This window comes from Salvia miltiorrhiza, chromosome 3, assembly GCF_028751815.1.
Source record: "Salvia miltiorrhiza cultivar Shanhuang (shh) chromosome 3, IMPLAD_Smil_shh, whole genome shotgun sequence".
Classification (NCBI taxonomy): Eukaryota; Viridiplantae; Streptophyta; class Magnoliopsida; order Lamiales; family Lamiaceae; genus Salvia; species Salvia miltiorrhiza.
The window spans coordinates 9,731,757-9,756,820 of record NC_080389.1 but is presented as its reverse complement, the minus strand read 5'-3'; the positions used below and the strand labels follow the sequence as shown (position 1 = coordinate 9,756,820).

Below are 25,064 nucleotides of genomic sequence, written 5' to 3'. Positions count from 1 at the left end.
ATTATGATTTTTTTGATTTAATAAAATATTTATTTGAAAAAAAAAAACAGAAAATTTAAATATAATTGCAAAATAAAAATAAAAAATTGAAAAAATTCAACGAATAGACAACGCGCATGTTCTCGTTGTCTATCAGCTAATAGACAACGCGCACATTGTCTATTAGCGCCCCCAATAGACTACACCTACATACATGACATGCGATTTTCAAATAGATGACATGCTTTGCATGTTGTCTATTAGCATTTTTCTTGTAGTGTTAAAGCTCAAATATATTGACTAGTATTGAAGAAATAATAGAATTATATATAAGGTGGGCATCTGCCTGTCTCCCCTTTTGTCTTCTGTTACAATTGTTTAAGTTATATTTCTTGAAAATTAAGTATTTTGTTGTTTCTATTTAACCTACCCAATAAAATACTATAACTAGTTGAGTCACTCTATAATTGTAATTAACTTTGTGAATTTGTAGTTTATAACCCCCCTCCCAACTTTGTTTAATTTGGCTAGTCAAATCACTCTTAGCTGCCCAGAAACAAGGAGAGAGGGAGCAAAGATAAGAAGAAATTTCACAAAAAGGTAATTTTCCTTCTTCCTAGATCTGAATAATATGAAAACTCAGCATAACTATGCGGAGTTTTTGTATAAAAAATTTAATTTTTTGCGCTTCATAAAATTTTATTAAGCCGATATTACAATTAAAAAAAAAAATCAAGTTAAGAACTCATCTTTAAGAATTAACTAGCATTTGCACTCGTGCAACGCACGAAAAATATTTTTATATTTTATTATATATAAAATTGATTATTATATAAAAAAATCTAAATATAATTAAAAATACTACTTCCTCCGTCCCACGAATCTTGATACGTTTTCCTTTTTGGGCCGTCCCACGAATCTTGACACATTTCCAAATAAGGTAATTATTATTTTCTCTCTCCTACAACTCCTTAATTCCCGTGTCGAAACCAAACGTGTCAAGATTCGTGGGACGGAGGGAGTATAATTTAAGATAAATATATTTTACCTTAATATAAAAATAATAAAGAATAATTCATATTAATAAAAAAATGATATTGTGAAAAAAGAAAACAATATAAATTAAAAGATAATTGAAAAAAATAGATTTATTCAAAAAAAGAGAGGAGAGAGGATAGATAATTTTCTTAAGTTTTAATCTTTAAATAAATATAATTTTTATATTTTAAATCTAATATTTACATACCATATATTAAATTAAAGCTCTTGTCATGAGCTTTAATTTGATATGGATATCAAATATTTTATAATTAGTCGAATTTCACAATTTAAAAAAAATAGAAAAATAAGAAGTTAAAGAAAAAGAAAAGAAAAGATGTATAGGTTATAAATAAACCTTCGATTTTATTCTAACTACAAAATTGCCATTCAATTAATCAATTTTGAAATTGATTTGAAATCAATTTAAAATTGAAAACTCCATTTTTAATATAGTATAGACTATAGATAATTAGCAGCGACATTACAATTTTCTAAGCCACCGGATCCGTATAGACATAGTCATCATTATGTAAAGATGAGATTAATTTTATCAAGATTTTTGGTCTTTTCCTTGTTAAGTTTTAGTCAACTTAATTTAAGATTATTTTCATATCTGTTTTGACTTCAAATATATTACATTCTACCCTTCAAATCAAAGAATACATCGAAGATCAAGACGAGCTAATTTGAGGAGAAGGGAGGATTGAATCAAAAAGTCGATCAAGACGAGCAAAGATAAGAAGAGAAATCACAAAAGGGTAATTTTTTCCTTCTCATAGATCAGATTAATGTGAAGAATTCACGTGTTTATGATGTTTTCAATTATATCAAAAATTAAATTCACATGATAATGATGTTCTTATACGGTGTTAGATTTGGAAATCTTTCGATTGAATAAATTTTGTTCAATCCATAAGGCAAATACTTGTGTGAGACCAGTCTCTTATATGAGACCAGTTTTATAGAAAATAGCATATATTGTTAGAAAATCCATAAGTTGTGTATTGGTGTAGTAACAACCCACTTCATCCATTTTTACCAGCGGTTTAGTAACTTATTTTTTCTGCATTTGTTTTTGTGTTTTTTTATCAGCATTTTTTTATGTTATTTTTTTCAGTATTTTTATTTTCAGTATTTTATATTATCAAATCCATAAATTATTTTTGCTAATATTAAATATTATCGAATATTAAAAATATGACTTATTATTTTTTTGTTTATGTGAATTATTACTTTTGGTTATATTTATTACTTTTGCGTATATCAAATATTACTTTTGTTTATATCAAATATTACTTAATAAAGATATGACTTATTATTTTTGCTTATATCAAATACTACTTTTGCTTATATGGAGTATTACTTTTGCGTATATCACATATTGCTTTTACGTATATTAAATATGACTTTTGCTCATATCAAATACTCCCTCCGTCCCACGAAGCATGACCTAATTTCTTTTTTGGATTGTTCCACGAAACTTGACATGTTTCTAAAAATGGCAAAAAAATTACCCTTTATTTACATTTTCATTTTTTCACCTATCACACTTACACGCAAAATACCAATTTTTTAATTTACGTGCCGAAAAGAACTTGGTCATGCTTCATGGGACGGAGGGAGTATTAATTAATAGAAATATGAATTCTTCTAATAGCAATACTTATTGTTTTTGCTAATATTAAATATTAATTTTGTTTATATCAAATATTACTTAATTCTGATATAAGTACAATATAACTACATGGTTGTGGAACTCATAATGAGCGCATATTAATTAGATTATCATTATAACTACAATATAATTTTAATGGTCAAAATTGTATACACATATAAGATTTTGTTTCATTATTTGAATATATCCTTACACTTGCTTGCAAGTACATTTATTAAACTTAATAATTGTATTATAAGTTTTTTTTTGAGTTAATTACGCCAAAAACCATGAACTTTGGGCCCATTTTCAAATTTTCCATGAACTTTCTTTTTTTATCAAATTTTCCATGAACTTAAGGGCGTGAACAATTTTGCCATGATTTTGAATTACCCCCAATTTGAGTGCTGACTTGACACGATTTAAGTCATCTGAAAGCTGACATGGCACCGGTCACGATGTGAAGAAACGACGTCGTCCAATACTCGTAATACTACGTCGTTTCTAGCCCCCGTCTTCTCCTCTTTGAACTCCGGCGAAGAGCCGCCCACCGGACTGCCCCTGCCCCTAGTTTTGCAGAGCCCTAGTTTCTCAAATCTCTCATTCCTTAATCTCGCCAGAGCGATGAAAGGCGGCGCGAGGTCGGGTGGTGGCGCCGCGCGAAAGCGGGCGCAAACCATAGTGAGGTGTGATGTCGGCGATGGATGTTTGGGGAAGAAGAAGAACGGCGCGAGGTTTGTGGTGGACGGTGGCGGTGGAGGTATGGGGAGAAGAAGAATTTCTGGAATAATGCGAGGTCTGCGGTGGACGGCGGCGGTGGAGAATTCTGGATTGATGCGAGCCTAAAATTGAAGATGACGAAGAGTTCCAGAGCTGACTAAGCCTTGCCAGAGTGCAGAGCTGCCAGAGGCAGCTCTGCCGACTCTACCCGACTCAGCTCTGCCCCGACTCTACGACTCAGCTCTGCCGACTCTGCTCTGCTCTTCCGACTCTGCTCTGCTCTGCCGACCCCCCACTACGTGCCACATCAGCTCGGTATTACCACGTAGGCGACAGGTCAGCTTGGTATTACCACGTAGGCGACACGTCAGCTCGGAGCTTCACCGGAGCAAAAAAAACATGTAAAAATTGTTCAACCCCTTAAGTTCATGGAAAATTTGATAAAAAAAGAGCTCATGGAAAATTTGGAAATGGGCCCAAAGTTCATGGTTTTTGGCGTAATTAACCCTTTTTTTTTTTAATCTTTAGACGTATTACTATTTTGAATAAATAAATTGTGTTAAATAAGAAGTAACTAGTATGTGCCCGCTCGTGCGATGCACGACCATCATCGAAATTGAACGATAATTTAAATAAATAAATAAAAATGTTAAACATAATATATATATATATATATATATATATATATATATATATAAGTAAATATAAACATAAATGATCTCAATAAAAAATAAATTATTCACAATATAATCTCAATAAAAATATCAATCTGAAAACATTCAAATTTTCAATTATTGAAATAGCAATTAATTGATTTAATTGATAATGTGTATAAATTTATAAATAAATAAATTATGAAATATCAAAAGCAAGTATAGATGATAATGAGTATCATTATGGATCATATAATATTCTAAGATGTACAAAACTATTTATTTACATATAGTATAACTGTAGTTTAATATAGTTTTCGAATGCATATTTATGAGGTCATTTTGTTTATGCTCAAATTTTAAAATAAAGTTACAATGTATACATTTTTTTTTTCAATTGGAAAGTGAAAAAATAAAGGGTTTAACATGAGATATGTGTCGTTCATTTTCCAAAATAAAATGTATACAATTTCAGTAAATTTAAATAAATGTGCTACTAAAAAATTAAACTCTTCAATTTACTTTTATTTTTTATTTTTAAAGAAAATCGATAATGGTTCTCTAATTACTGATTTTCCAATGAGTAATTTTGAAGCTTAAAAATTCGATTTTTAAGATATACTATATATTAGTTATTTATCTACAAATTTATATTAATATAAAGTTGACCTTTAAAAAAATATTTTTAAGCTAAAGATTTCTAAAATGAACAAATATAAGTTTCATCATTGTAATTGCATTAAACTGATATAATAAAAATATAAATAGTAAAATATAAAAAATACTGATCTATAGTAAAAACATAAAAAATAAAATAAAAAAAATATGGAAAAAGGAATGAAAGAACCGTGAATTTTAAAAAATGAGAAATGAGAGAGGAGATGATAGAGGAGAGAAGAGAGGAGAGAGAAAAAAATAATTTGGTGACTTTAAACTATAATAACTTATTGGTTTTAAATTTATTTTTTATAATTTTTACATCAAATTAAAGATATCGTCATTATCTTTAATTTAACATCCATATTGAATATTTTTTTATAAATTAAAGTTGATGAATTTAAAAGAAAATCAAATTGAATAAATATATTTGAATAGTGTTTTCTAAGTAATTAATATATTTTGTTGAATTAGTGTGAAATAAATTAGTAATGCATTGCACGTAAAAAAATGCAGTTTTTAGTGCATGCTCCATTTTTTTTAGACGTGGGATTTGTAAGTTGTAATTTAATTTAAGTTAGTTTAATCCATTTTTTGTGTATATATAATATGACATTATTTTTTGAAGGAATCACAAAATCGCCATTCAAATCAATTTCAAATTGATTTGAAATCAATTTCAAATTGAAAACTGCTCTTTTAATATAGTATAGATATGTGCAACCGCATGTAAACTCTGCTAGTGTTGTTAGGGCAGTTTGGTGGAAGCAGAAACATGTCTGAGGCTCTCCTTTTATCGCTGATACACAAGCTGGAGATTGCAGAAACAGCGGAGACCTATAAAATGAAAATGGAATGGTTAATTGAAGAGATGAGAGAGATTGTGGATATTGTGAGGGATAAGAAATTGAAAGAGGAAAGAAGCCTCAATTTTTTAGTATCTGACCTTGTCGACGTGGCTGACGATGCCATCGACCTTTTCAAAAACCACATTCATATGAGCTCTGCATCCATCCATAATTCGATGGGAGAGATCAAAAAACAGATGCTTAAACTGGAAGATGGTGAGTCCAACATGACATCATCGGAAAATGTTGATGACAACTATGTGGTGGGGTTGGAGGGAGATGTGGAATTTCTGATTCGAAAAAGGATTATTGGTAGGGGAGGAATCAGCCTTTACTACTATTTCGTGAAGACTCTTCTTATCAAAGGGATGAGTGGTATTGGAAAGACAACTCTTGCGAGAGAGATATACAACCATGCATCCGTCATTCAGCACTTCGACACCCGTGCATGGGTGTCTAATTCTACTACTATGAAAGAGCTATTTATCAAACTAATACTGTAGTGACCCGCTCTTTTATATATTTTAAATCCAGTAATGAGTGTTTATTTTTGTTCATCAGTGAATGAAAACGGTTTTTATCCTGATATGAATTCAGCTTATGATCCTGAATTTATATTGTTAAAGCAGTCAATGATATTATTTCAGAGTTATAACTGACTTAGCAAAGTCACGTTATTTTTTTTAAGCGAGATGGAATTTGATTTTATTTTACTCAGGTCGTGAATTATTTCCGACTCAAGAAGTTAATTAAATCTGCGGATTTAATTTAGATATCAGAACAACGAACGAATTAAATCTATGGATTTAATTTAGATTCATTTTATAACTTATCGATTTTAGCGAGATATCACATGTCGAAATCGAGATTTATTTAGATAAACAGTACCAAGCAGATACGAGCACGCGATCCATCTTACAGTTATAGAATCACTGAGACATAGAAAATACATCATTAATTCTTCTCTACATTTTTTTTTATTTCTTTTTCTTCCATCAATATTTGTTCCCCAACTTCTCCACACCATTATCATCACTTTTCCCCACCACTACTCAATTTTTTTTCCACTACAACAACTTCTCCACCGCACCACTAATTCACCTCCATTCTACACTAACTCCACGAGAAGAGCAGGAGAACTTCACTCATCTTCTGCAAGCATCCAAGAAAATTCTCATCTGTCCATCGTTCCATCAAAGACAAGAAAGCAAACTTGAAAATCAACCAAAGAGAAAAACCCAGCAAGTGTAGATCTTTCTAAAGTTTCAAGCATTTGTTACTCCAGCTAACAATGGAAGAAGTAAAATAAACCATCAGTTCATTTTCCTGCCAAAACTTCAAGAGGTAAATTTGGCTTTAATTCATCCACTTAAATTCTTATACTCCTGTAAGTATTGAGAAAAGCCAACAACCTTCTATTTCAGTTATCATCAATTCAACCACAGCAACATTCCACCGAAACAAACATTCAAGGTGATCAATCTATCTCTGTTAACTCCCTCATGTCGCACAAGTCACAACATCATATTATGTTTTTAATAAAAGAAGTGAATAGAAAGTAGGAAGGCTTATTCACATAAGAAATACAGAACTTATTGATGAGCAGTATAAGCACCTATAGAGACAACAATAGGATTTAGAACACTTATCTTGCGATAGGAAGAACGACAGCTTTTCCGTTCGGTTGAAACTGAGACGACGATGACAACGATGAAGGCGACACCCTTCGCCGGAAACAGCGACAACAACGGCGAAACCTCGATGATTTCTGAACCGAAAAGGGTCAGCGGGGGCAGAGTTTTGCTGCTCGCCGGACGCGGTCAGAGAAGAACCCCGACGACGACCACAACTCGCTGATCCCAGGGTCGGCAATGCGACGACGCGACGACTTTTGTTGTTTCCAGAGCAACAGTCGCAGCGGCCATTTGCGAGCTTCCCGGAGTTCAGAAAATAGGAGGGTCAGGCGGCTTAGCTGCTGTCCGTTGATCCAGAGAGAGAAAAAAAGGGGTGGACGTGGAGCTGGTCGGCGGAGGTAGAGATGGCGGGCCGATCAGCTGCTGCTCGGCCATGGCCGGAGGAGATTCGAGGGAGCAGAGTGAGAGACGGATCTGGTGGTGAGCGGAGAGAGAGCAGCGGCGGTGGGTTTCGGCTGGAGCAGAGGGGGCTAAGTCCGGCGGCTATCTCACCGGAGGTAGTCCCAGCGACCGTGACTCCGAAAGAGAGAGAGAAGAGAGAAGGGAGAACCAAGGGGCTGTGGTTGTCGCCGCTCGCTCCGGCGAACTCCGACGGCGGTGACTTCGAGAGAGAGAGAGACGAACAGATCGAGAGAGAGAGAGGAAGGGGCTGAACGGTTATTGATTTTGAGGGAGAGCTCGACTGATTCTGGGAGAAGGAGCTCACGGCTGTTCTGAGAGAGAAAGAGTGAGAGCTCGATAAAAAAAGAGAGAGAGAGAATGTATCAGGGAAAAAAAAAAAAAAAAGAAGAGAGAACGAGATTTAGAGAGAGAGAGAGCCGAGTATAATTGGAGTTGGGCTCATCTATTTTTTTTATTGGGCTTTCTTTAGTTTTATTGTTATTGGGCTTCTTATTTATTTTAATGTTTGGGCCGAAAATGGGGCCTTTATTTTATTTTAATTTGGGCTCCTTATTTATTTTATGTGGGCCGAACTCCTTTAATTATTTGGGCCTCTACATCTTATTTAATTGAGCCCAGATAAATTTTCATATTATATCTTGGGCTTATTATTTTAATTGGGCTGTTATATTATCTTCGTTGGGCCTCGTTTGATTTTAATTGAGTAGAATGGGTTGGATGATTATTTCAGTTGGGCCTTATTTATTTAATTGCATTTGGGCCTTGCATACTTGATTTAAACTTAGCCAATTTTTCATTATTTATTTATTGGGCCAAGAATTATTTAATTACTTGAGTCCATAAATTAATCCAACTAAACTTTTCAATTTAATTATTGGAATGCCACAACTTATTTAAATCAAGCCCATTTTTGTTTGATTAATTATTAGGCTGTCTTATGTTGAGCCTTTTAATTATTTGAACTTATAATATTATTTCTATTCCTATTTATTAAGCCCGAGAGATTTTTATGAGATTATTCAGCGAATAAGCCGAAATAGTTATTTCTTAGTAACGACCACGAAGGATGGATTTATTTAATTAGCAGGTTAGAACACCTGAGGCGAACGAATTATTTTAGTTAATTACTCAACCACGCAAGATGAAACCTAGTTGGTATTTATTTGATCCAATAGTGAGGATTAATAGTAGTAATTCCCTAATATCATCTTAGAATAATAAGTTCATGCATATGAGGTTCATGCATAGTTAAATACACATTCTCATTTGAGGATTTTTATTCGAGCAAATATCTTATATATGTATATATATTCTCGTAATAAAGGTCAAGGGCGAGATTGATAATCTGTTGAGGAGCTTTTGTATCACAGAAAATCACTATCAGGTGGGCATTACTTTCATATATATCAAATGAGTTTCATATTATAGTTGAACAAGTTATTTCATGACAAAATCTTTGAATTGAAGTTATTTCAAGTATTGTCTTGCCATAAAATGTTTCAATTTCAGTATGATATCTATCTGATGTGGCTTTGCCAGTTATGTAATCGAATTCGGGTCCTGGGCAGTTGATAGCTATCCTGCCAGGGCTAGTGTACACCAGTGACCGTGAGTCATCTAGCGGGTTGGCCGGTCAAGTGACCGTGAGAGGTGGCCACCTCTCCGGCACATAGTTCCAGATACGATAGATTACAAGAGAACTTAGTCTGCAGACGAACTTTAAGAATCACAAATGAATTTAGTAAGCTTGGGCCTTTTAGCGAAAAACTCCCTTGCTGTACTGTTTATGATGGCATGACAATTTACAATTTTGAAGCATGTATTTTTATACTTAGGCATACGTGCCCACTGAGTACTTTTGTACTCAAGCCCTGCATATATTTCTAAATGTGCAGGTTGAGCAGCTGCCGATGGTGATGAAGTGACGAGCGGGACTCTTTGTCTTATCATGTATTAATGAACTCTAGGGTTACATGGCTTCATACATGTAATCAGAACTGTATTCCGCTGCGTACTCAGAAGTTTTATGCTATTTTGGATAAATCGGAGTTATCCGAACTTATTAGTTATTTGAGTCTATACGACTAAAACTCCGTTATATTAAAAATATCCATGTTGTTAATAATGATGAAATGCGATCCTTTCTTGTTTGATTATTCCCCTTTCTACCCCGCTTCTAATCTCCCTCCATTAGTCACAGTTTCCCCGGCTTAATTATCCTTAATTAGGTCTGGTCGTGACAGAGTGGTATCAGAGCAGTTTATTTGCTCTGAACCATAGAGTTAACCAATTTTTCTAGTATGATCACTACTATGAAAGAGTCAGTCGACCAAAGCTCATCATTTCATCACATCGTCATGCTCAGCAAGAAAGAAGGTGGTAATGATTTTAAAACATTGAGAAGTTCACGTTCTATATGAATGTACTGATGCTTACATTCAAGTTTTATGCTTTATTGATTGATTAGATATCTCAATGAACTTAGATGCGTTAAGAATGCATGATCACTATTACGAGAAGAACAATAGAAGCTAGAAACTCAGTTATATTTCACTATAGCCATGGTGAAGAGCTAAGAAAGAGGAAGAGAATCCAATGAAAGCAGTGCAAGCAGAGTGCCACGCACGAATCACTGAAGCAGACATAGTTCTTCATTCATGTTGTTCACGCGAGACGGAACACCTAATCGACTATTGCCTTCGATGATAGTTTAAGTACAATATTGCTTATAAGTGATGAGTGCGACTGATGTAATCAGTTAGCTAATTCCTAATAAGCTGAGACTCGCTTCTAGCCTCGATTATCACTAGCTATGGCTTGAGGATAACCTTCATGATTCATGTATGAACTTCAGAGTTAGACTTACGAGGGGTCAAAATGCTTTGTATATGATGTTATAATATTACGATTAAAGCTATCAGCTTATAGTTTCAGATATTCGGAACCATTCTACTTACAGTACCTATCGCAATAGATAAGGACATGACTGAGAATCCCTATTGATTACGATCACCTACTACGAATTGGAAAGACAAGATGTGATATGGGTACTAGTAGTTACCAACCATTATGATTGATCATAAAAGTTTACGCAAGTGTGTAAGACGAGAGAAGTTCTCGAAGATGGTTTAGAGTTTAATAATAGCTAGAAGCGCCGACAGTGGATCAATGCTGAAACAAAAGAATTAAGATTCTAATGAGACCCTAAGGATATACTCAAGATAAGTATATATACCTTAACCTATCGAGGACATCGCCTCAGTTAGAACGTCTTGGATTATGCATTTAGTCTGGTAGCCGCAATGAGAGCATTGACTAAGGTCATTCTATGACTTAGCATTACACATGGAGACACATACCCTATAAAGGTGCTCAGATGAGCAAAAGCTATTTCCTTATTGAATGCGTGATGATTCAAAAGGTCTTTTGCAATAACACGGAAGAGTGCTTCAAATTATATGGCTGCATTTCAAGCGCTATGTGAAGGAACACTAAGTACTAGAAGTACTACATTAAGATCATATAGAGGAACATTGTTGAGTAAGGTCGAGCCTACCTTATTTCGCCTATAGAAGATGTTTAAGGATTGCATTAAACTAGGAGGTAGACTCCAAGTTTGAGAAGCTCTAGAATATTCTCAAGGACATGTTCAAGATATTAAGAAGAAAGTGGTGATTTTAGACCAAATATACCTTTTGCAGCCAAGGAACAAGAGTTGCCAAGTTCGGAAAAGTATTTCCGAATGACTGAGAAGTAGTTGTGTCGGACCTGGCCAGTCCACATGGCCAAAATCTCAGTAGTCGTCATATATGGGTCTTTAAACCTATATATTTTTAACCTTCATCTGAAAAGCCAAACGGGTTCAGACTATTAGGTCATTTCGTTTCGACCTTTCAGTCAATTCATTTCTACCCTATGGTTATTCATTTTCAATTGTTTGGCAAATTATTGAAACACTTTGCCTAATTGCCATTTGTGATTTGAATCATTGCGATCTACTAGCTGTTGGTAGATTTTTTGTGACCCAAGGACAAACAGATACTCATCAGATTAAATCAGTCAAACATGTATGCTTCAACCCAAGGGTCAAGCACGTAATGCATACAGACAATCTCTTGTGCATTTAGTAGGATCTTATTTGTATATTTAGAAAACGATGATCATTTCGATGCTTTTGAATGCCCCTATGTTGGCTTAGTTATTTTGACTAGTATTAAGTACGGAGACGTGAAACCTTGGGGCGTTCCGTGACTGAGTACTTTTTGTGATGGCTTCGCTAGGTAGCCAGTTCATCATGTGTGGTACTTAAATAGATCTTTGAATCTAGACTTTTATGATGATGTAAAGTCCTCATTGAGGCAATTTTCCTATGTTATATATGGTGACCTTATTGGTCTTTCGCAGCAAGTCATCCCGCTATGTTTTATTTATATATTCGCTTAAGTTTTAGCAAGAGTAGAACTCGATGAGTTAAGGAGTAACTATAGAAATGATAGTATGCCTTGTGATGTTGCATTAACAACTTGTGTTTTGACCTAATAGAATGCCGCCAAAACGAGGACGACCAAGAGGAGGGGGCAGGATTCCCCGAAATGAAAGAAGAGGCCCAGAAACAGGGCCAGAACTAGAACCCGAAATAGTTCAACCACCTGTTCAGCCAGAACGACGGATTGAAGAATTATTCTTGCGACAGAACCCACCTACCTTCAACGGGACAGGAGACCCGGCAGAAGCTGAAACTTGGGTTCGCGCTATTGAACGCATTTTCAACTTCCTGCGTTGCACCGACCAAGAGCGTCTGACTCGTATGTCCTTTCAGTTGACTGGGTCAGCTAATTTCTGGTGGGAAGCAAGGATGAAAACGATGACAGCAGAGCAGATAGAAAACCTGACTTGGGAACAATTCAAAGCCGGTATATATGACAAGTATATACCCAAGAGCTACCGCAAGAAGAAGGAAGCTGAATTTTACAATCTAAAGCAAGGGAAGATGTCGGTAACTCAATACGACAGGATGTTCTGCGATATGTCTAGATATGCGCCGGAACAAGTTGACACAGATGAAAAGATGGCTGAAAAGTTTTGTGCCGGTCTGAGGCACAAAATTAGGATGGCTTTGGCAAGCCACGAAGGATTGTCATACACTGAGTCGCTCAGCCGAGCGTTAGACATTGAGGCAGCCATGCCGGGAGAAAGACCTGCAACTGTACCTGCGCCAGCACCTCCACATGATCAAAGTTATAATCCGAATTTCAAAGGAAAAAGGAGATGGGACAACAGTAACCCTAACCAAGGCGAGAAGAGGCCATGGCAGGGACGGGTCTTCCAGTCACAGGGCTATGGAGGCCAGAGTGCACCGAAACAGATGGGAAATAACCAACAGAGGGCCCCACATTGCCCCAAATGTAATAAAAGTCATGTGGGAATCTGTAAGGCCGGCAGTGATAGTTGCTATATTTGCAACCAGAAGGGGCACTATGCAAACCGGTGTCCGAATAAGCAAAACGGGACGAGTTCAAGGCCGAACCCACCTATCCAGGCTCCACCTCTGCGAGCAATCCAAGCTCTGCCCCAACCATACCCAAGGCAGCAACCACAGTATCAGCAGCACCAACAGCTACAATACCAACCACAACCTCAATAACCGTATGAGCAACAGGCCCGCCAACAACAGCAGCGACAACAGAAACAACATGAAAAGCCTCGTCATGCTAGAGCCTATGCTATGAGGCAGAAACAGCCCGAGAACAACCAGGGAAACCTGGCAGGTATGGGCATGCTACTCAATACTCCTGTTGTACTTCTATTTGATACGGGCGCATCGCATACTTTCATTTCAAGTATATGTGTTGACACATTAAAACTTAAAATGGAAAAAGCTGGCCAGGAGTTGAGTATATCATCACCTATAGGAGGGATGACGACAGTAGATCATGTGTGCTTGAACCTAGAACTGAACATAGAGTCACTCAAGATTGTAGTGAACAACTCGTATGTTATACCGATGGGAGATGTGGACATAATCCTAGGAATGGACTGGCTAGCCGAGAACTATGCCACCATCCTTTGTAACGAAAGACGGATATCATTTCGACCCCCAGGAAGGGAGCCGTCACATTTCCACGGAATTAGTATGGGAAGAAGAAAGATGATCATCTCCGCCCTACAAGCAACGAAAATGATGAAAAAAGGATACCCAGCTTACCTCGTATACTTGCACGGAGAACTGGGTACTGAAAAGAGCATAAAAGATATAGCAATTGTACGGGACTTTTCAGATGTATTTCCAGAGATTCTGACAGGGCCACCACCGGACAGACCAATTGAGTTTACCATTGATTTGGAGCCCGGGGCAGCTCCCATTTCAAAGGCACCGTACCGGATGGCTCCTAAAGAGTTGGAAGAACTCAAGATACAACTGCAAGAACTTTTGGAACTTGGATTCATTAGGCCAAGTGTATCACCTTGGGGTGCACCCGTACTTTTCGTGAAGAAAAAGGATGGCACATTGCGAATGTGCATAGACTATAGAGAACTGAACAAAGTGACACTCAAGAACAAATATCCTTTATCAAGGATAGATGACCTCTTCGACCAGCTCAAGGGAGCAAGCATGTTCTTAAAGATTGATTTGCGGTCTGGTTATCACCAGCTGAAGATTCGACCAGAAGACGTACCTAAGACGGCATTCCGAACTAGGTATGGCCACTACGAAGTTGTAGTTGTGCCATTCGGGCTAACTAATGCGCCAGCCGTGTTCATGGACCTCATGAATCGAGTGTTCCATCCGTACTTAGACAAATTTGTCTTGGTATTCATAGATGACATCCTGATCTACTCGAAGAATGAGAAAGACCATGAGGAACATCTGAGAATTGTCCTAGAAACGTTAAGGACGGAGTGCCTTTATGCCAAATTCAGCAAGTGTGAGTTTTAGCTCAGCGAAGTCACGTTTTTAGGACATATTGTGTCATCTGAAGGGATTAAAGTGGACCCTGAGAAAGTACAAGCGGTGCGCGAATGGAGATCGCCTACTAACCCTAATGAGATAAGAAGTTTCTTAGGATTGGCAGGTTACTATCGGAGGTTTATGGAAGGATTTTCCAAAATTGCAAGGCCAATGACGCAACTACTCAGGAAGGGAATAAAATTTTCTTGGACAGAGGAGTGCGAGAAGAGCTTTAAAGAACTCAAGGAAAAGTTGACTACGGCACCAGTGTTAGCCGTTCCAACAGCTGATAAGGAATACGTGATCTACACAGACGCGTCCAAAAATGGACTTGGCTGCGTGCTGATGCAAGAAGGAAGAGTGATAGCATATGCGTCACGACAGCTTAGGCCACATGAACTGAATTACCCGACTCATGATCTGGAGTTAGCTGCAGTGGTGCATGCGCTGAAGATTTGGAGACACCACCTATATGGAGTTAGGTGTGAGATATTCACAGACCACAAAAGCCTGAAGTACTTTTTCGAGCAAAAGGACCTTAACATGAGACAAAGGAGGTGGCTCGAACTAGTGAAGGATTATGACTGTGGTATTAACTATCACCCGGGTAAGGCCAATGTAGTAGCTGATGCATTGAGCCGTAAAACTCAATCTAGGTTGGGATGTCTCGTCACCCAAAAGAATGAGCTCATCAAAGAGTTTGGAAAAATGAGCATAGAAGTGGTTAAACCACCAGGGACGATAGCAAGCGTTGTTGCAACAATACCTAGTTTGAGAAAGATGATTGTAGAAGCACAAAGAAAAGACGAGAAAATGGAGAAACTACGGGAAGCGGTAAGGAGAGGAGGAGTCAAGAATTATCAAGAAGCAGCAGATAATGCTATCCTCTTTGAGGGAAGAATATGCATCCCCCACGATGATGAGCTTAAGGATAAAATCATGAGTGAGGCTCACGATACCCCTTATACTGCCCACCCAGGGAGTACTAAGATGTATCAGGACCTAAAGAAACACTTTTGGTGGGAAGGCATGAAGAGAGACATAGCGTAATTTGTGGAGAAATGCCTGACATGCCAACAGGTGAAGGCCTTACACCAAAGGCCATATGGAAAACTGCAACCGTTGGAAATTCCAGAATGGAAGTGGGAGCACATCGCAATGGATTTTGTGACCAGTTTGCCCAAAACAAAGAGAGGAAACACTGCCATTTGGGTAATAGTGGATCGACTCACAAAATGTGCTCATTTTATACCAATACCGATCACACACGGGTCAGACAAGCTAGCTCAGTTGTATGTTCGAGAGATTATACGCTTACACGGTGTACCCGTGTCAATCACATCAGATCGAGACTCAAAGTTCACATCTAGATTTTGGATGAGCTTACAGAAGGAGTTAGGCACGAGGCTAAATTTCAGCACCGCCTTCCACCCGCAGACAGATGGGCAGTCTGAAAGGACAATTCAGACCCTCGAAGATATGTTAAGAACAGTGGTATTAGACAGAGGTGGAAGTTGGGAAGTAGTGCTGCCGTTGATTGAATTTGCCTATAATAACAGTTACCAGGCAACTATCGATATGGCACCATATGAGGCATTATATGGAAGAAAATGTAGATCACCGCTTTATTGGGATAAAGTGGGTGAGAGAAAAGTTTTAGGACCAGACATGGTCAATGAGATGGTTGAGATAGTCCGCCAGATCAGAGGGCGAATAAAAGAGGCACAAGATAGACAGAAATCTTATGCTGATGCACGTCGAACTGAGTTATGTTTTGAAATAGGAGACAAGGTCTTCCTAAAGGTATCTCCTACCAAGGGGATAACTAGGTTTGGTGTCAAGGGAAAACTTAGGCCCCGATTCGTAGGACCTTATGAGATTTTGGAGAGAATAGGCCCAGTAGCCTATAGGTTGGCGTTACCGCCAAGCTTTGGAAACGTTCACAATGTTTTCCACGTATCACAATTCAGAAAATACGTTTTCGATCCAAAGCACATAATCCACCAAGAAGAGATGATCCTTTACCCAGACTTGAGCTATGAAGAGAGACCAGAGGCCATTCTAGATCGAAAAGTACAACAACTCAGGAATAAGGCAATCACATCAGTGAAAGTGTTATGGAGACACCACGGACAAGAGGAAGCCACGTGGGAGCTTGAAGACAAAATGAAGGAGAAATACCCCGAACTGTTTTAGAAGAAATATGCAAATTTCGGGACGAAATTTTTGTTAAGAGGGGTAGTATGTAGTGACCCGCTCTTTTATATATTTTAAATCCAGTAATGAGTGTTTATTTTTGTTCATCAGTGAATGAAAACGGTTTTTATCCTGATATGAATTCAGCTTATGATCCTGAATTTATATTGTTAAAGCAGTCAATGATATTATTTCAGAGTTATAACTGACTTAGCAAAGTCACGTTATTTTTTTTAAGCGAGATGGAATTTGATTTTATTTTACTCAGGTCGTGAATTATTTCCGACTCAAGAAGTTAATTAAATCTGCGGATTTAATTTAGATATCAGAACAACGAACGAATTAAATCTATGGATTTAATTTAGATTCATTTTATAACTTATCGATTTTAGCGAGATATCACATGTCGAAATCGAGATTTATTTAGATAAACAGTACCAAGCAGATACGAGCACGCGATCCATCTTACAGTTATAGAATCACTGAGACATAGAAAATACATCATTAATTCTTCTCTACATTTTTTTTTATTTCTTTTTCTTCCATCAATATTTGTTCCCCAACTTCTCCACACCATTATCATCACTTTTCCCCACCACTACTCAATTTTTTTTCCACTACAACAACTTCTCCACCGCACCACTAATTCACCTCCATTCTACACTAACTCCACGAGAAGAGCAGGAGAACTTCACTCATCTTCTGCAAGCATCCAAGAAAATTCTCATCTGTCCATCGTTCCATCAAAGACAAGAAAGCAAACTTGAAAATCAACCAAAGAGAAAAACCCAGCAAGTGTAGATCTTTCTAAAGTTTCAAGCATTTGTTACTCCAGCTAACAATGGAAGAAGTAAAATAAACCATCAGTTCATTTTCCTGCCAAAACTTCAAGAGGTAAATTTGGCTTTAATTCATCCACTTAAATTCTTATACTCCTGTAAGTATTGAGAAAAGCCAACAACCTTCTATTTCAGTTATCATCAATTCAACCACAGCAACATTCCACCGAAACAAACATTCAAGGTGATCAATCTATCTCTGTTAACTCCCTCATGTCGCACAAGTCACAACATCATATTATGTTTTTAATAAAAGAAGTGAATAGAAAGTAGGAAGGCTTATTCACATAAGAAATACAGAACTTATTGATGAGCAGTATAAGCACCTATAGAGACAACAATAGGATTTAGAACACTTATCTTGCGATAGGAAGAACGACAGCTTTTCCGTTCGGTTGAAACTGAGACGACGATGACAACGATGAAGGCGACACCCTTCGCCGGAAACAGCGACAACAACGGCGAAACCTCGATGATTTCTGAACCGAAAAGGGTCAGCGGGGGCAGAGTTTTGCTGCTCGCCGGACGCGGTCAGAGAAGAACCCCGACGACGACCACAACTCGCTGATCCCAGGGTCGGCAATGCGACGACGCGACGACTTTTGTTGTTTCCAGAGCAACAGTCGCAGCGGCCATTTGCGAGCTTCCCGGAGTTCAGAAAATAGGAGGGTCAGGCGGCTTAGCTGCTGTCCGTTGATCCAGAGAGAGAAAAAAAGGGGTGGACGTGGAGCTGGTCGGCGGAGGTAGAGATGGCGGGCCGATCAGCTGCTGCTCGGCCATGGCCGGAGGAGATTCGAGGGAGCAGAGTGAGAGACGGATCTGGTGGTGAGCGGAGAGAGAGCAGCGGCGGTGGGTTTCGGCTGGAGCAGAGGGGGCTAAGTCCGGCGGCTATCTCACCGGAGGTAGTCCCAGCGACCGTGACTCCGAAAGAGAGAGAGAAGGGAGAACCAAGGGGCTGTGGTTGTCGCCGCTCGCTCCGGCGAACTCCGACGGCGGTGACTTCGAGAGAGAGAGAGACGAACAGATCGAGAGAGAGAGAGGAAGGGGCTGAACGGTTATTGATTTTGAGGGAGAGCTCGACTGATTCTGGGAGAAGGAGCTCACGGCTGTTCTGAGAGAGAAAGAGTGAGAGCTCGATAAAAAAAGAGAGAGAGAGAATGTATCAGGGAAAAAAAAAAAAAAAAGAAGAGAGAACGAGATTTAGAGAGAGAGAGAGCCGAGTATAATTGGAGTTGGGCTCATCTATTTTTTTTATTGGGCTTTCTTTAGTTTTATTGTTATTGGGCTTCTTATTTATTTTAATGTTTGGGCCGAAAATGGGGCCTTTATTTTATTTTAATTTGGGCTCCTTATTTATTTTATGTGGGCCGAACTCCTTTAATTATTTGGGCCTCTACATCTTATTTAATTGAGCCCAGATAAATTTTCATATTATATCTTGGGCTTATTATTTTAATTGGGCTGTTATATTATCTTCGTTGGGCCTCGTTTGATTTTAATTGAGTAGAATGGGTTGGATGATTATTTCAGTTGGGCCTTATTTATTTAATTGCATTTGGGCCTTGCATACTTGATTTAAACTTAGCCAATTTTTCATTATTTATTTATTGGGCCAAGAATTATTTAATTACTTGAGTCCATAAATTAATCCAACTAAACTTTTCAATTTAATTATTGGAATGCCACAACTTATTTAAATCAAGCCCATTTTTGTTTGATTAATTATTAGGCTGTCTTATGTTGAGCCTTTTAATTATTTGAACTTATAATATTATTTCTATTCCTATTTATTAAGCCCGAGAGATTTTTATGAGATTATTCAGCGAATAAGCCGAAATAGTTATTTCTTAGTAACGACCACGAAGGATGGATTTATTTAATTAGCAGGTTAGAACACCTGAGGCGAACGAATTATTTTAGTTAATTACTCAACCACGCAAGATGAAACCTAGTTGGTATTTATTTGATCCAATAGTGAGGATTAATAGTAGTAATTCCCTAATATCATCTTAGAATAATAAGTTCATGCATATGAGGTTCATGCATAGTTAAATACACATTCTCATTTGAGGATTTTTATTCGAGCAAATATCTTATATATGTATATATATTCTCGTAATAAAGGTCAAGGGCGAGATTGATAATCTGTTGAGGAGCTTTTGTATCACAGAAAATCACTATCAGGTGGGCATTACTTTCATATATATCAAATGAGTTTCATATTATAGTTGAACAAGTTATTTCATGACAAAATCTTTGAATTGAAGTTATTTCAAGTATTGTCTTGCCATAAAATGTTTCAATTTCAGTATGATATCTATCTGATGTGGCTTTGCCAGTTATGTAATCGAATTCGGGTCCTGGGCAGTTGATAGCTATCCTGCCAGGGCTAGTGTACACCAGTGACCGTGAGTCATCTAGCGGGTTGGCCGGTCAAGTGACCGTGAGAGGTGGCCACCTCTCCGGCACATAGTTCCAGATACGATAGATTACAAGAGAACTTAGTCTGCAGACGAACTTTAAGAATCACAAATGAATTTAGTAAGCTTGGGCCTTTTAGCGAAAAACTCCCTTGCTGTACTGTTTATGATGGCATGACAATTTACAGTTTTGAAGCATGTATTTTTATACTTAGGCATACGTGCCCACTGAGTACTTTTGTACTCAAGCCCTGCATATATTTCTAAATGTGCAGGTTGAGCAGCTGCCGATGGTGATGAAGTGACGAGCGGGACTCTTTGTCTTATTATGTATTAATGAACTCTAGGGTTACATGTCTTCATACATGTAATCAGAACTGTATTCCGCTGCGTACTCAGAAGTTTTATGCTATTTTGGATAAATCGGAGTTATCCGAACTTATTAGTTATTTGAGTCTATACGACTAAAACTCCGTTATATTAAAAATATCCATGTTGTTAATAATGATGAAATGCGATCCTTTCTTGTTTGATTATTCCTCTTTCTACCCCGCTTCTAATCTCCCTCCATTAGTCACGGTTTCCCCGGCTTAATTATCCTTAATTAGGTCTGGTCGTGACAAATACAACAGTGTCAACAGGTAGAAGATCCTCATACATCTTCCTTATTGGAGAATATGGACAACCAAAGCCTCCGAGATATGATTCGCCAACACCTGCGAGGAAAGCGATTTCTTATAATTCTCGACGACCTGCCCAAAAAAATGCCCTTGAAGTCTTTGATGAATGCTTTTCCACAACAAGGTATGTATGATCATTTTCCGTCTGCTTATGATCTAGTCGTTTTGCGCTAACTCATATTTTAACTTAGGCTGCATTTACTTTGAGGTGCGTTCTCTTTGGTTGTAAATTTATTATGGAAAAAGGAAGGATAAATAAAATTTCACCCTTTAAATCCTTCACTTCTTTTCCCACATTTCCTACTTGACCCTTACTCATTCCTCATTTACACTACAAATGAGGGATAAAGGGATATTATCCCTCATTTGTAGTGTAAATGAGGAATGAGTAAGGGTCAAGTAGGAAATGTGGGAAAATAAAGGAATGATTTAAAGGGTGAAATTTTGTTTATCCTTTCTTTTCTCATGATAAATTTACAACCAAAGAGAACGCACCCTGATGGATAAATTTATCCATAGAAAAGGATAGATAATACAAATTTATGCCTTTAAATGTCTCATTCATTTTCCAACAATGGACACACAAAAAATGCTCACCATTTTTCTTTCCTTATTTTCACTTTAAAGATGGATAATATTATCACACCAAAAATGGATGGATAATATTATCTATCCTTGAAGTGAAAGTAAGGAAGGAAAAATGGTGAGTATCTCTTTTGTGTCAAATGTTGGAAAAAGAATAAGACATTTAAAGGCATAAATTTGTGTTATCCATCCCTTTCCATGGATAAATTTATCCATTAAAGTAAACGCAACCTTAAGAGATGATCATTTCCAAAAAAAATGTTTTCCGACAAGCCAATATAAATTTTCTCTACTCAATAACCTTCTGACTCTTTCTTTTTTGTATACATTCTTCATATCTAAGCAGACGACGGAAGTAGAGTGCTGCTCACAAGTCACACTACACCTATCGACATAGAAGTATTTTCTGAAAATGTTTATAAGATGGAACCTTTGGATTCTAAGAAGAGCTGGAAATTGTTTCTGAAAACAATAAACCATGGCAATAGATTGATGGGAGAGCACCAATTCCCAATGGACTTGGAGCATATGGGAAAACAAATGTTGAGAAAATGTGGCGGTCTGCCATTAGCTATAAAAGTGGTGGGAAAGCAGTTAGCAGAAAAGAAACTCTCCGGGGGCTGTGAATGGGAACAACTTCTTGAATCAGTTGATTTTGGTCCAATATTGAAGTTATTGGAACCATTTTATCTTCAATTGGATCCCGAGGGGCAGTTATGTTTCTTGTGTATGGCCTTCTTTAAGGAAAATACAACTTTGAGGAAAGAAAAGTTGACACAGATTTGGGTTGCAGGAGGAGTGCTACAGAGTTCAGAAGATCAGTGTGAAAATTATTTAGAGGATTTAGTCAATGAATCCGTTATTGATGTCAATGACAAGGGCACCAAGTATCGTATGAATGTTGTGCTACACATGCTATCCATCCAAAAGGCAGAGGAGAAACTAGGTTTCGAGATCCTAAGGAACAATGGAAATAATCGGCCCTCTGAGAGTCCTCGTCATCATCGTGTTATCATTTGTAGCAGAGACAAGTTCAACTACTCCACGGATCAAGATAAGCATCTTGTTTCTCTCTTCTTCCATGGAGGTGGCTACTTGGACACTAGTCCATCTTATTGGAAGAGCTTTGAACAACTTAAGATACTCGACTTGGAAGATTTTGGGTTGAAGTTTTTACCGGAAACTATCTGCACATTGATGGAACTAAGATATTTGGGATTGAGAAACAACTACATAAAAGAGCTTCCAGAGTCGTTGGGGTGCTTGGAAAAGCTTGAGGTTCTTGACATAGCTCAAAACTTTATGTTGGAGCTGCCAGATGTTATATGGGAATTGCATAGCCTTCGCCACCTCTACATGTCTAATCTGATTTACCGGAAGCCTTTTAAGATTGACACGCTACAGGATCTGGAGACCTTAACCTACGTCTCTGTTGATAATTGGACATATGAGCTCTCGGATTTAAAAATGTTGAATGAGCTTTGGAAATTGGGGATAGAAGAAGTGGATGAAAACTCAGATGTAAGCAAGCTTTTTGTGTCATTGGCTGAGATGTACTATCTTAACCACCTAATCTTAAGAGGGTATCGTTTCAGAAGTATGCCTTGTTTGGATGAGCTTCGTATTCTATACGGACTCAAAACACTCAAATTAGATGGACTCCTTGCAAGGCGTCCAACAAGTTTCCCTCCAGAACTTGAAACATTGACGTTGATTAATAGCTGTCTTGATGAAGACCCCATGCCTCTATTAGGGGAGAAGTTACCCGAGCTAAAATACCTCAAATTGCGGAATGCATACACTGGTCAACAAATGGTGATCTTAGGCGATGGCTTCCCTCGTCTCGAAAAATTGTGCATCGAAGAGTTGTGGAATCTAAGAAATGTACGATATGTAAAAAATGCAATGGGTAATTGGCTCATGAAATTAGAAATCCATGATTGTCCATATCTGGATACCCTCCCGGAAGAGATTGTGTCGATGACTAATCTGAGGGAGTTAAAGATGGTGACAACCAAAAGCATTGCAACAAAGATGAAGAATTCACACTTATCCTCCAAGATAGCGACGGTGAATATCAATCCTATGAGCTAGAGCAGTTGGCGTTAATCTGGATAATTGATTTTTCTTCTCCTTTGGTGGTTGTGTGTTTCTAAATGACATTTAGTTACTTTGGCAATGGTGATTTCTTCATATCTTGTTGCTACTCTGTTCCTTCTTTTTTATATTTTTTGGTTGGAATTTTGTAATAGAACAGAGTTGTTTCTATGAATCAAATTTCTTAATCAGCTTGATGGATTTAAAGGTGAATTCTATGTGATCGCAAATTTATCATAAGAAAAGATGGAAATTTTTTATACATTTTGGTTCCACTTTACTATCCCATGTTCACAAGGGTGTGATCTTCTTTTACAGAAAATTAATGATGAAAAATATATATTTCACCATTTTCACTTTTATATATGATAATTTTTCAATTTTTGTTATTATTCTTCGTTTTCTTATGGTACATTAATTTGTAATCAATGAAAAAGCAAATAGGAGCTCTTATATTACAGGAGGGCTAACCGTTTCATATATATTAATAGGATATTATCAGTTATTAGCGCCTAAATATTATTTTGGGTTATTAGTGCTTAAATACACGAACTTTGGGTCTATTTTTATTTTTCCCAAAATTGAGTCGAGTTTCTTGAGTTTGTGGTGTAAAGTTTTGCTCCGGTGGTTTTCCGGTGAAGAGTAATAAAGTTTCATTTGACCCTCCGTGGACATAGGCCAATTGGCCGAACCACGTAATTGCTTGTGTCGATTGCTTATTGTTTTTCTAGTTTTGGATCGTTTATTCAACACATTTATATATTGCATTTTTGGAGACAGTTTTTTAACTGTACTGTGAAGAATTTTCTTCACTATAAAATTTCAACAGAAATAACTACTCATGAAGATATAGCATTACGCACATAAGAGACTTAATTAATGAGAAAAAAATGTTAAAAAAACTTTGAGTTAGTCTAATTGATAATTCTAGTAATTTTGGTTTTTCGTCAATTTAATTGTTACGCAATAGATGTTAAGTACGTTGATAGATAATACTCAAAGTCTTGATCAAGATACAATCATCCATAAACCACTAACTATGCTCTTGCTCAGAAAATTATGCCATGTTCTTCATTCAAGTCAAAATTGTGCAAATTCAATACTGCCTCACCAAGTTCACTCAATTTCTCTCAAAAGACAAATATGGACAGAATAGATTCACACAATTCACAACTTCATGCCTTCAAACACAACTTGCCCTTATGTCACTATCTCCACCAAAATATGGAACCAATGCACAAATCAAAAGGTCTTGCATTTTGGTTGTAATGGGGCTTGGGTACGTATAGGTGGGATAAACAAGGAAAAGGGATCAAAAAGGCTCAATATATGACTGAAAACATGCAACACACCAGACCTTCCATCAATAAAACTCTAGAGTAGCTCCTCAACATATCCACAATCCTCAAAAAGTATGCATTTTATTATAGAACTCTATTTTTCTTTTTTTCTTTTTTTTTTCTTTTTTTTTTTTAACAGCATATATATCCCATAGAATCAATGAACTATCTCTCAACACACTAAAATTATAGGAGTATTCATCTTCTCATCTCGTCATAATCTAGTGCATTCACATGTTTTCAAGGGACAAAAGCAGGCTGAAATAGGCTTAGGCTCAATATATGTGAGGTTTTAATCAAACAAAAGAGG

General features: G+C 37.2%; 2 protein-coding genes across 9 annotated transcripts in view; both read left to right on the top strand.

The window, feature by feature from the left end:
- The first annotated feature begins 422 nt into the window (after positions 1-422).
- The window catches only part of LOC131017443 (putative inactive disease susceptibility protein LOV1), a 93,294-nt gene continuing 68,652 nt past the window's right edge, over positions 423-25,064 (top strand). For 4 of the 8 annotated variants that reach the window (XM_057946201.1, XM_057946200.1, XM_057946203.1 and 1 more), the window contains exon 1: positions 453-579. The gene's annotated coding sequence lies outside the window, so the exon portion shown is untranslated. Of the gene's footprint in view, positions 637-1,678; positions 1,779-25,064 lie in introns of all 8 variants that reach the window. The other 4 variants (XM_057946205.1, XM_057946199.1, XM_057946204.1 and 1 more) reach the window with 3 other exon arrangements.
- Positions 20,678-23,627, top strand: LOC131017446 (probable disease resistance protein At1g58390). Its single transcript, XM_057946207.1, has 2 exons — positions 20,678-20,856; positions 21,664-23,627. Exons 1-2 carry the CDS (start codon positions 20,730-20,732, stop codon positions 23,409-23,411), a joined length of 1,875 nt encoding a protein of 624 aa, XP_057802190.1. The 5' UTR covers positions 20,678-20,729; the 3' UTR covers positions 23,412-23,627.